The sequence below is a fragment of the Sparus aurata genome, chromosome 15, assembly GCF_900880675.1.
Source record: "Sparus aurata chromosome 15, fSpaAur1.1, whole genome shotgun sequence".
NCBI lineage: Eukaryota > Metazoa > Chordata > Actinopteri > Spariformes > Sparidae > Sparus > Sparus aurata.
This window is the reverse complement of record NC_044201.1, coordinates 17424377-17437385: the sequence shown is the minus strand read 5'-3', so window position 1 is coordinate 17437385 and position 13009 is coordinate 17424377. Positions and strand designations below refer to the sequence as shown.

Below are 13009 nucleotides of genomic sequence, written 5' to 3'. Positions count from 1 at the left end.
ACTGCACTGAAGTTACCTTTAGAGCCAACATTAATGGCTTGTAATGTAAATGTGTGTTTGCATGTGTAGCAACAGTGTAGATACAAAAAGAGCAGTTTTCAAAATCATTTTAATGTAGCATCTGATCTTTTTAAAGAGGCCTGTGTTACTTCTTAGCTCCAGTGAGAGGCCGGGTCCAGAGGCTGCATGGAGGCCAGAGAGAACATGGGTGAGGTGAGGTTGCCCCTCAGAGGGCCGTACCAGTCTTCATGCTGCCGCTGGGTGGCCGGTGGAGGTGGGACGCCGGGGCAGGGGCACTGGCCGACTGGGCCCGGGTGGCGGGAGTATGTCCCAGAGGGCAGCATGGGGGACAGGCGGGGGATGTGAGCCAGGGGCTGGGTATAGTACTGTCGAGCCATGCTGGACGGCTGGACGTGCACGCCTCCCAGCAGCGCCCTGTGGCCTGGCATCACACCCACTGGCTGAAATTTCTGCGAGGCGCGCTCCTGCTTCCGCTGTTTGGCTCTTCTGTTCTGAAACCAGACCTGCTGAGACATGGACAGGTGAGGGACAAGTAGACAAGAGACAGGTAATAACAAGAACACCTGATGACAGGATGTAATACAGTGTGGCCTCACAAGAACTGTGACATTTAAGCACTCTTTTGTTTTGATACTGGACAGCAACAAAAAAAAAAATATATTTTGAATGTAACTAAGTACTTTTACAAGTACTTTACTCAAGTACAATTTCACGGTAGTTGTGCTTTACTTGATTATTTTCATTTTCAGCTACTGTATACCTCCACTTAACTACATTTGTGAGGGAAATTTTGCACTTCTTTACTCTATTCTATAACTTAAGTTACTTATTACTTTGCAGATGCATGCTGTATCAGAGCCGAAGCAGCACGTTCTTTAAATTAATGTATTTTATTGGCAATCGATTACAAATTACACGCTCTGATTCTGATTCCTGAATATCCGACGTGTTAATCAGTCAGGCAAATAAATGTGAATATATGTATGTTGTTGTTTTTTTTTTATTATCACTTTTGCTAGTTAAGAACATATATATTGGTATGAAAATGGTTTTTAGAATGTCGTACATTTAATAAGATTTTAATAACAGGCATTGAAGGCTTTATCTTTAGCACTTCTCTTATGGAAGACTTACATTTTATGTTTTAAGTTACATTTTAACACATTATTACTGTTACTCAAGTGTGACTTTGGGGTCTTTTTTTTATAAGATATGATATTATTAACACATATATATTTTATTCCACTTAAGTTTTTCATCCCTTGTCGCTTGTACGTTTGACACATTTGGTTATGGGCATCTATTATATTGCAATCTATGCAAAACACACACACACACACACACACACACATCTTTCTTGAAAATATGACATTAAGTTATCCACAGACTAACTGAGTCTGATCTATCATAAAGTCACAACTGCACATCGTGACAGTCAGACAGTAGGATTGTACTTCGGAGGCTGTCCCACCTGTATGCGTGCCTCATTGAGCTTGGTGATACGGGCCAGCTCCTCTCTGTAGTAGATATCAGGGTATTGGTTTTGCCCAAAGGCCACTTCTAGCTGTTCCAGCTGCTTGTGGCTGAAGGTGGTGCGGTGGCGTCTCCTGGCTGGGGAGGGGTAACCTCTGCTCCGCCTGCCAAAGCCGACAGGCAGGGAGGTCTCGCACAATGAACCCTTCCTCGCCGACTCTCCTATATCTGTTTTCACGAGGAAGAAAAACGAGTGTGAGGCTGAAAAGGCTTTGACTTTTTCGGAGACAGTTCTCCAGCTCCTGTTTCTTGGCTTCCTCTGCACGATACAGAAAAGTGGCCTGAACTTGTAAAGGAGCATTTCACCGATGAGTGTGTGAAAAAAGAGGGATTACACTGACTTTATGGTTCCCAGTGCCGTCAGGCAACCTGAGAGCCACAGAGCTTTAGCTGCCAAAGACAAGCTCGTGAGAAAAAGATACCAGAAACTGGGGGATTTGACCAAGATTATTAGCACAATCACCAACACAGTGACTAATCTGACAAATTGGTGGAGTGAGCAGACCTTGTTTGTTCAAATCATGGCTGTCAGAAAGTAGACAGAGGAAGCTGATTTGCTGATGGTGTTAAAACTTTTATTTTTTCACAACCTGGCTACATAATTCATTCTATTTCATAAAAATCATTATAGTAGAGACACATATCGTCCACTAACTACTTGGCCTGCATCCTAGCAGCATATTGCCTCTTCATTATACATTATAGAGCACTTTAGCACTTAGCCATTAACTAAGAGTCTTACCTCGATCACCTCCTAATTACTGCTTACTGATAGTTGTTAAGAAAGTTGTTGTGTAATTAACACACACAGGTTATTAGAATGGGAACATATTCTGTGGTAGAAGGATTTCGTTTAGAGTTATTCACTATTAACACTTGTAGTATTGTTGCGTGAGAACAGACCATATTTATCAAGTGTTATAATGTTCAAGTACTGATGTACTTGAACATTATAACACTTGATAAAGTACTTCTTTACTTTCTATCAATATGCACTTATTTGGAGGTTTTTAGGGGAAAACTCCTAGTTAATAGCCTAGTAGTTGTAGAATATTCTCATTCAGAATAATGCACCAAAAAGTGCTTTACATTGACTAATACAGAGCTAATAAACAGCAACTTAATGGTTAGTACTCAAAACTAAATTGTGTCCAATCATGTTTGAAATTGCTTATATTGATTTAATTTAAACTTAATTGGATTGCAGAGTACAAAACTATGCGAAGCTGTGAATGCTGTTGTTAAAGGAAACATCTTGTACATCAACTAATACATGATTCCAATCCCACCATCATGAAGTACTTTGTATCGGGCATAAAATTAATTTCAAAGCAGCTGAGAGACAACAGTTTGTGCTGGTATTCAGTGTAAAAACTGACATAACTGAATTTTAATGTTAAAGAAATTCCACATGTTTTTAAGTCTGACATTGTATTCATCTCAACTCTTTGCTAACAACTTTTAGATTATCATGCAACACTTTATAACTATTGATAAGCTTATAATTTATTAAAGCAAACTTTAATAATAATAATTTTTAAAGAAATGTAAACTAGTTAATATGTCTTTATTTATAACAATGACAATTCTTTATAAACCATTTATTAAGCAGCAGCTTATTGTAAAGTTGTAACTGATGTTTTCAAACCTTTACAACTGATTCATAAATTACGTATAAAGCTTTTCATTGTTTGTTAAGACTGAAATAACTATCAACTAAAGTTTAATTAACTACAAAGTTACTGTCCCATCAATAATGGTTATCATAAAGTCTTACCTAGTAACTGTACTGGTTGAATGACTGATATCGTCAATTTGGGTCATAAACATTTTATTGCATGTGTCTCTGTTTCTGTGGTTGTACATGAAACTTTGTCATCGGTGCGTTAAACGTCTGAATGATGGAGAGATAACAACAAACAGACTAACCTGAAGCTCATATGTTTTGGACTCACCTGCAGTGGAGCTCACAGTAGCCATATCGGAGTAAACCTCTGCACAGTCCTGGTGGCTCCTCGCTGCCTCTCCTGCTACCTTCAGCTGGGCCATCACTGCAGCTCTGCTCTCTGACGGGACGACCTGAACCCTCTGATCCCCCCCACACAGGCACAACTGACCTTATAGCCTCACGTCGTGCCCATGTCCCACCCACCTGGTCTACCTTTACCTGTGTGAGGAAGGAACAGCGCAGGGGTTCTTATACACTGTTGTCTTTGTGTTTGGTGTTGAGATAAGGCTGCTGTCTCGTACACTGCGACACCGTACTATCATGTCTGTTATGTTAAATGTATGCAAGAATAAAAACAGCCTTAATGTTTATCTTTTGGCCGTCTTTTCTGAATGTCTGCATCTGCTTTGGTGGAATTCCTTCATATCCCAATATGCCTTTTTCAACCAGCCCAGTAACCAGAGTTAATTGTTCAGACTACTGTAAGGTCAAATTTGTACATTTCATGTGTTTCCTGACTAATATTTCTAGAATATGTGTCATATCACGTTCGGATTACTTGCATAGTGGACTTTCATATCAGATGGCTGCCATGCTAGCTGTGTTTTGGGCCTGTTTTAAACCTAGCCATTTATTTTGTGTGTGTGTGTGTGTGTGTGTGTGTATGTGTTAACCTAACCAAACGTTTATTTCTTGCTCCTGTCAGTGTAAATGTCAGCGATCATGCTCCTCCTATTTCTCCCCGTTATTCAACATCATTAAAAGTGACAGCTCTGGCGAAGACACGTTACTCTTTGACACTGAGGGATTTAATCTGAATGTTTCAAATATTTTCATTTGCTGAGTATCTTTGTTTTATCCATTTTCAATATAAAAATTGAGAGGAGACCCAGACATGATCAATACATAATTAAAAAATCCTATTCACTGTGCAGAGGTCAAATTGCACAGAGAGTTTGTGTCAAGACTTCAGTTTCTTTGAGACTTTTTAGTTGGAATGGAGTATTTCACATTGTGGTTGTATCACTTTACCTTAACTTAATGACATTAACAGTCTTCTTATTGCACTGCGGTTTATATATGTCTGCTTTTGCACTGACACACAGATGTATAAGTACGTATGTTATGTTTGCAGACATGTATGTCTTCACTTCTTTGGGGTTGTTCAAGCTTTTATTTTACTTAGACGTTAAAGAAATTATTTGACAGTCTTTGAGTACGTTCTACAGAAAATGATTATGACAATGAGTGACAATTGTTATTTCCATTGAAAGTTGCTGCTATGCTGTTAGAATACTAGATTGTGTCTGGTGAGATGCATGTGCCCGTGTGGCCACCAGGCGGCTCTGTTACATCAGACTGTGTCTCAGAGACAAACACACACCAGCGACAAATCCTGACATCTAAAAAGTAGAATCCTCATCTATTCTGACCGGGGGGGTGGCTGTGTAGACCACCCAGCTGAGTATACTCTCCAGTCTTTGCCAAACAGAACCTCCTCTAAGGTCACTGTCTGCGTATGGTTCCCTGAGTCTTGACTGACAGGACACCCAGTCGGCTGCATTAACTCAGCTGAACTCCTGTGTAACCTCCCGGGACCTCAGCTGCTATCTGCAGTTCCCATGATGCTAAACTCAGTCCAGGCCAAAGCAGAGAGGAATGACCCTCTGCTCGGAAGAGACCCATCAATGTCCCACTCAGAGTCGAGTCATGACAGGGCAATATGGAAAGCAGCTGACATAGCTGGAGAGCATGAGCTGGCTTTTTATCCGAGCTCAATGCATCATGGGCTATATTTGTTAAACAGTGCTACTTGCTTGTGGGTGTTTATACATTCAGTGTCAGTAATGTGTGCTTGGGAAAAGCGCACGTGTCGGGCACATGCAGGTTACGCAAGAAAGGCGAGTTTTAAGATCAGATGAGGCTTTCTTATTGTAGCATGTGGCGGTTCAGAGGCAGCGCTGAATTCTGAGTACCCCCTCTTGTGTAACACATTTGTCACATCGTGAGCCATCTGACCCGGGTGATACCTGTGACTCCCGAGAAGCACTAAATCAGGAGTTCAAACGCGGGCTGGAGATGTGTCACACTGATACAGTAGATTGTGACCCCCCCCCCCCCCCCCCCCCCCCTTTTCTGTCCAGGATCCCTGCCAGGAAAGTGTAATAGACAAAATGCAGTGATTTAATGACCCCAGTCCTGCAGGAGCTTCTTTTATGCATCAATTTCTCTGGTTGAATTTACAAATGACTCTTAAGTTCGAACCAACTTTCCTTGAGAAAAGTCCCTGGCCTTGTTCTGGCCGCTCTACGCAGCAACATCTAATTTGGTTCCTTGTGACACGTCGTCTGTGAGGGCCAAGTCTTGTGTGTCCTGGAAGAGCTTCCATCTTTCCTGCATTGTGTGTGTGTGTGTGTGTGTGTGTGTGTGTGTGTGTGTGTGTGTGGTGTGTGTGTGTGTGTGTGTCTGTCTGTTTACTTGCGTGCGACTGCCAAGTCCTCTACAGATCCCATATTCAGCTCACATGTTTCCTGTCCCAGACAACAGCTCAGCCACAAACCCCCCAGCAAAGCAAGCTGAGCCTGTCTGAGTTTTTTGTCTGTCCCACAATCTCCGTTAGCCCCGCTAATAAAAACGAGACACGGCAAAAGTCAATTGTTTATGATGATCAAAGTGTATCATGTTCTCATTCATACTAAGTAAAAGGTTTGCAGGAGGTTGGCTTTTATACAATTGTAGTTCTTCCATTGTTTGAGGAAAAATGAGCAACAAGTAGTTTGTTGGCCCAAATCCATACAATTTTTATATCTCAAAATCAAGTCCATATATCCCCGAAACTGCAGACTTCCTGCCTTCCTGTTTGAAAGAAGACGATACCATATGTCCTCGTCTTTGCTCCAGATGTCAGCCCATAGGAACAATACGCATAGAATGAATATCTGCCATTAGAGTGGTGAAAGGCAGGCTGGTGTCTCAGTAAGATAAGTCTCTGTTCAGTGCGATAAAGCTGCTCCTCTTTCGACTGTAAAGCAGTTTTTCCTCCAAAACCCCACACACGATAGAATGCAGTGATGATACGATCATTGTTTTTAAAGATCGGCTTGAATTTACAGCCACCTCTCTGTCTTCAAATGTAACCTGGTATTGAAATGTCACTTTAAAGCCTTATTGCAGAACTATTATTATTTCACAAACACTGTTGACATGCTCGTGATGCCACAGGTTCCTCTTTGCTGTACCCTACTCCGTGGCTTTGGTTGCTCATCCCAAATCCAATCTACTGGTGGATGTAAAAACACATTACTACCTTTGCACCAATGCAGGTCGGTCATCACAGACTTCAAGTATGAAAACTTCACCTGGTTGTTGTTTAGTTGTTCTGAATCTGCTGGATATGAAAATAAGCAGCTGCCTGCTAACAGGTTTGACACATCACCTTAAGAAGTATATCATTCTTCAGTGTTTCTGCTGCCCCCAAGTTGTTCATGAGAAGTACACAGTCGCATAACTTCGAAAAGGAAACATAGTAATTTTTAGAGCCAACATGGTAACTCTGAACTGTACTGCAGTCAGGAATTACAGGCATGGTTATTCAATGAATCGCCTGTTTCAGTGAGACAGTGGTGCACACTTTGATAGCTCACACATCTTGCTGCAAATATCCTTTTTGTCCTATTGGTCATGGCAGCAGTGGTGCAAGCAGACGCAATAGCGGGTATGTCCTCCAACTTTCATACATTTTTGCTTTTTGAACTGTTATTTTTCTGCTTTTGTCGTTAAAACCGGTATCACCTATGGCAGAAATTCATCAGCACAGGAGAAGAAAGTGCAGATTTTGGAATAAGAGCAGCGGACACTGAGCCAGCCTGATCCCTGGAGGAGAAGAAGAGAGTCGGGGTAACAGCCACGCTAATCCATCTTGGATTGAAGGCTGCTCCTGGCTAATGTCCAGTCGCAGGACAAGAAATGGACGAATGGGACTTAAGCTGGCCAATAAAAGGAAATCAACTAGACTGTTGTGTCCACATCTTTACAGAGACCTGTCTGCACCGCAACATCCTGGATCAAGCTGTTGGACTCTGTGTTTACGTCATTGATGCTGTGAAGGCTTCTCAGGTGGTGAGATTTGTTTATCTTTTCTGACAAATACGGCAACTATATCAAATGTTTGATGCCTCGAAATATGTGCTGGGACCCTATTTCTAATGTTGCTGAAGTTTGGTGCTGTTCTGAGCATTATTTGTGGCTTTTTGATGGCGGTTTTATATTTAGACCCATTTACTGCAATGTATTGATGTGGTGCGGTCGTTTCTGAGGATGCTTAAACTACGTTAGCTAGCGGTCTGCAAACTTTATCTCTCGAGAGGGAGTCTAACACAGTTTCACGGTGTGTTAGACCATGGATTAAACTTACACGGGAATATCCCTTTAATGCGAAGTTGACAACGCCATTATCATCACCATCTATTTGCTGCTGTTTACAGAAAAATAATTATATCCCAGTTGTATATGTTTGTGTCTTCACTGACCTGCAACAACGTGTGTGAAATGCAGCACAAACGAACAGCACACAAGGAATAAACTTAGCCAATTTCTGTTACTGCAAGTTTCTCTTACCACATTTCTATTGTTAGGCTGCAGTGAGGACCTGGAACCTAAAAGCATCTTTCATCTTTCGTGTGTTGCTGCGCACGGTGTGTGAGTGGTGAACTGGACAGGAGACACAGCGATGTCTGCAGGGAGGCTAAAGTATTGCTTCGGCGCCTTGATCTGATTTATTCTCAGAGGAAAGGGCAATAAATATATTATAAATAGAAAATAAATACTGGTTTGTCTTGGCTTGCCTCTTGACATTAGAGATCTTGGGAGGTCACAGGTTCGATCAGTGCAGCCGGAATGTTCCACGGATTTGTCATTGATCTGTCAACTAATATCTGCTTGCTCATTGCGAGTCATTCTAATTCAAGTTTACTAGAACTTTGAGGGAAAAACTTTCTCATCTCAGTTTCACTTTCTGTCTCATCTACACACACACACGCACACGCACAGCACGCACGCACACACACACACCTACATGGTTTTATACAGTGTGCACACGTATACTCTTACACACCACATACAACCACACCTCTCCTACAATGTGCCCGTAAGAAAATAACATGCAAGTCATATTACACTGGGCTCTCAGTTTCAAACATCACACACGCACGCACACACACACACCCACACACACATGTGCCCTGGGTGCACACAGGCCTCTGTGTGGTTGTGGCCATGTCCAGTATGGACACATAGAGGAAATTCTTCCCTCCCAATTTCCCGGGACTGAACTGGGAGTGACCTGGTTGGCAGACACACAGCCTCGATGGAAGGAATGTAACTCAACTCCCCCCGCCTCACCCTCAACACCCTCCTCATCCATCCAGCAGTCTGCTGGCCCAGCTGTGTGAGGACAGAGAGAGAAACATACAGTACTGTAGGATGAGAAGGATGTCTTTTATCTCTGCCCAATTCATGAAATTCCTCACTATGCTTTGGTGAATGTTCATCATTGAGGAGTCTGGTGGGTGTTCATTGTGTAAAAGATTCGTCTTTGTTTGACATCGTATCTGGGCGTCACTGAAATACAAAGTTTTGTTTTTGTTCTTGTTCACTCAGAAAGTACTTCCAGTCCCAGAATAATGTTAAAAAGCCATCAGTACAATTGAAACAGGAGCACAAGAGCAGAGTAAATAAATGCTTTTACAAAAAGCAGAAAAGAACTGCACAATAAGAACAGCATGTTAAGCACAGAGCTTATAGTAATACTGTCACATTCGCATCAAATTAAAGTTAGTGCATAAACATTTGAATGACTGAATTCATCATCACATTCCAGCTTCATCACATCTGCCAGAGATGCTCTGCTGCCGTCCTCCTGTATGTGTCTACTGGTTGTTCCCAGAGTGATTCCAGTGCAGCTCAGGTCCCTGTGCATGTAATCAACAACTAAATGGATATAAATGACAATATTTATTGACAACTGACTTTAAATTATCATTTAAAAGCTGCATTAATCAATATTTTCATGCATATACTTCATGATGTGACAATAATGTCAGCACTTCTGTTTTAGCTCAAGATGCTCATTGTTTTAGTTGTATGGCTCACTAATGTACAAGTAAAAAAGTCTGATAACCCCACTGTACTCTTCAGTGCCTGTCTGGCACCAAACAGAAGACAGACAATGTTAGCAACTAGCTAGTAAACCTTATGGGAGCGTGGAGACAGACGATGTTCTCACTGGAGTTGGTATAGACCAAAGCAGAGCTAAAACAAGAGTGAATATTGGGAGTCGTAATGTGGCAGCTTCCAGGCCTTTGGAATTATTACAGTGGCAAAGAAACAGGTCAGATGACTAAGTAGGAGTACGAAGTGACCAAGTCTGCAGTGATAAATCAAAATGTTTTCCTAAACCTAACCTAACTGCAAGCTTCTGACGAAGGCCCAGCACCACTGTCACTGGTACACTGCAACAGACACGTATTTTGGCAGTCAAACTATTCATTCGTTCAGGTATGAGGGTGTGTTGGTTTAGCAACATTTCAATCGGAATCCAATCTGTCACTGCCAGTCGAATGTAGTCAAAGCAGATGAGCCAAGTTCTCAGGTTTCTACTCAAAATGTGTTTTTATGTTACTTCTAGTCACGATTATTTAATATCTTTAATATGACTCTGCGTCTGCTGGGTGGGTAAATACAAATAGTCGTCTGTTTGCCAACAGGTTTGTCATATCAGCTTCATAAGATGCTATCAGCTTTTTGTGCTGCCCCCAAGTGGTCAAAAATGTTATGAACTGTAACATGAATGTTGCCTTTGTACCATGAGGCTGATAAAAATATTGCACATTTTTTTTAGGTATTGAGGTAGTAACATGACCTTTCTGCTCAGAAACAACCCACAGGACAAACTTTGAAGTCTTTCCTGCCTCTCGAGTGGAATCTAAGTATAGCAATGTTGTATCAGATCATTAAAACCTCATTAGTGTGGGATTTTTAGTACCTTCGGCTCTGGTCTTTGATAGCTCTTTGGCTGAAATTGTCTTTACTTTCCATTTTATTCAGACAGATTTACAATTTGTTACACTTGGACAGTACGCATGGCTACGAAGGCAAATTATGGCTATTCATCTCAATAAAGTTACAAACTTAACATTTAGGGTATATACATCTGTCCCTGGTCCATTCACCAGGGTGAAGGGGCAATCACTGCGCCCATTATGACTCAGCAGATGGTGGTATGCAGTACCACCCTCGCGGTGCACGTGTGTCTGCAGCAGTACTCTGAGTTCTCTAATGACATTTAACTCATCTAGGCCGTCATATTACCCTGCGCCATGGGAATCTCATCTTTCCCAGTAACGGATACAAAGCCAAGAATGCCAGGTTTGGACTGGACAGGTTGTTCTGAGCTCTGCAAACGTTCATTCGGTGAGTTCAGCGGTGCAGCTCTGAGTCCTGCAACCTCAAATATCATAATAAAAAATGAAGTACTTTTTGACTGTAGCTTTAAATTTAAGTCTGCAAATATTTTTTTTTTCTTTTTTTTTCTTTTGCTGTTTCTGTTGCACTTCCATGAAAATGTCAGCTTTATTGTAGAGTGATTGAGATAATGGTGGCGTGTGGCAGCTTGCCCTGCCTGAGGTTTTCGAGGTTCAGCTGTTTGGCAGGGAGGGCCAGTGGATTTGCAGAGCTGTTGTCTGGATGCCTCCTCCTGCTCCAGACTCCCTTGGTGGTGTCCTCTTTCCCTCCCGACGGCCTTTTATTGGCTCCACGGGTCTCCTGTGGACCTCAAAGGCACTCCCCTGAAAATCAAGCATGATACTCAGCGCCCAACCCTGCCACCCAACCTTGCCCTTATCTGCCGCCACAGGGGAGGAAATGGCTTGGAGGGGCTGGCGAGTGGCAATGGTATAATTATCTTCTATCTGCATCGCTCTTTTCACCTTGGTTTCCTCACAACACCTCTCGTGATATCTCTACGGCTCGATCTTACACCTTAAACCACGGCTAGTATATATTTATATACACTCTATACAGGTCTACTTAATGGAGCATCAACTCACACTCAACAACTCTAATTCACCAACCCAGAAAAGGCTTAAATCCATCCACAGAAAAATTAAAGCAGTGACTGACTGACCACATGTATTAATGTCGTCATGTGTTATTATTTGCTATAGCTACAGTTGCCACACCTGTCATGCTTCCCATACCACACAACATCCTTAGTAGTCTTTGAAACAATGGCTCCGTGATTTCAGACATATTTAAGGCACATTCCGTTTACCTTGGAAGTCGGATGTCGGCGCTGGGAACAACATGGCTCCATCAAAACAAGACTGAATTCCAGCGAGGCCGCTCGGTTAGCCACTGTTAGTCATTGTTAGCAATGCCAGTTCATAACGATGCATTACACATTACATTGTGCACAGTATTTTGTGCATAAAAACATTGAAGCAAGATGTGTTTAGATAGGAGTTGGACAGTGCTGTGTGTAAGACTGATTTAGTGAGGCACAAATAAGATAGATGTGCGTATGAACAGTAGATTCTACAGCTTTTTAAAAGCTGGTCATAAGTGGAGCGGCCATCTTGGATTTTGACGTAGGACATTTTCCAGCTTTCTGTTTTCCGATTCATATTTATGAATATGATATCAATCTATACACCCCTAGTATATTGCCAACATCAAATCTGATAATTCAGTGCCTATGCAAACCGTTGAAACATGCAACGATATCCACAACCTGATATGTCCCGATTGCTGAGCTATTAGACTCTGTTTGTGGGAAGGTTGAGCAAATGGTCAATTAAGAAATAGTTCACAAAAAGTAGCCAAGCCACAGCTAAACCTACCCATTAAAAAAGTGAACTGTTCTCTTAAAACGATCTCTACTATAAATTATTACTTTACAAGATCATTTTGGACTCACCGCGTCCTAAATACCGTTCCTTTTCAACACTCTGGTTATGTCTTTTTCTGCTTGTGCAACCTTGTTTATGAGCATCTATTTACAATGACCGTCGAGCTCTTCCTCTTGCGCAACATAGGCAGGGTGTGTCAGCGTCTTGTTGGACATAACCAGGGTGACGGCAACTGATCTAACAAATCCGCTCACTGCTTCCCGTGTGCGTCTGTGCTACACTCCTGCTGTTATACCATTGTCATCGGTGCTAAGCTTCACTCTGACCCCCTGGCACGCTACCCTAACTTCGCAGAGCAGATGCCAGCCAATCATCACCAGCCAATCAGATACTGTAAGGTCACACATGCACATGCTTATACTCATGTAGACATACATGCTCCCCGACTTCACACATGCAAGCTATATTTTGCAGCGCAAATTCGTATGTGTCCTCTCAACTTACTTGCATTCACACTGTTCGACCTCTAGAGCAGCGTAGGATTTCTACTGCGATTACGGTGTATATTGTAGTCTAGTCTGCAGGTTATTCTTAGCGCCGC

At 42.1% G+C, this 13009-nt stretch overlaps 1 protein-coding gene across 1 annotated transcript; it reads right to left on the bottom strand.

Annotated features, from left to right (window-relative positions):
- Positions 1–92: 92 nt before the first annotated feature.
- Positions 93–3810, bottom strand: prop1 (PROP paired-like homeobox 1). Its single transcript, XM_030442483.1, has 3 exons — positions 3510–3810; positions 1493–1722; positions 93–524 (listed from the first exon to the last, which is right to left on the bottom strand). The coding sequence occupies exons 1-3, from the start codon at positions 3601–3603 to the stop codon at positions 153–155; spliced, it is 696 nt and encodes a 231-aa protein (XP_030298343.1). The 5' UTR covers positions 3604–3810; the 3' UTR covers positions 93–152.
- Between the last annotated feature and the right edge of the window lie 9199 nt (positions 3811–13009).

Coding starts and splice junctions, on each gene's coding strand:
- prop1 (XM_030442483.1), bottom strand. CDS start 3,603: ATGGCCCAGCTGAAGGTAGCAGGAGAGGCAGCGAGGAGCCACCAGGAC. Junction 1,723..3,509: donor TACTGTGAGCTCCACTGCAG/GTGAGTCCAAAA, acceptor TCGTGAAAACAG/ATATAGGAGAGTCGGCGAGG. Junction 525..1,492: donor TCAATGAGGCACGCATACAG/GTGGGACAGCCT, acceptor ATGTCTCAGCAG/GTCTGGTTTCAGAACAGAAG.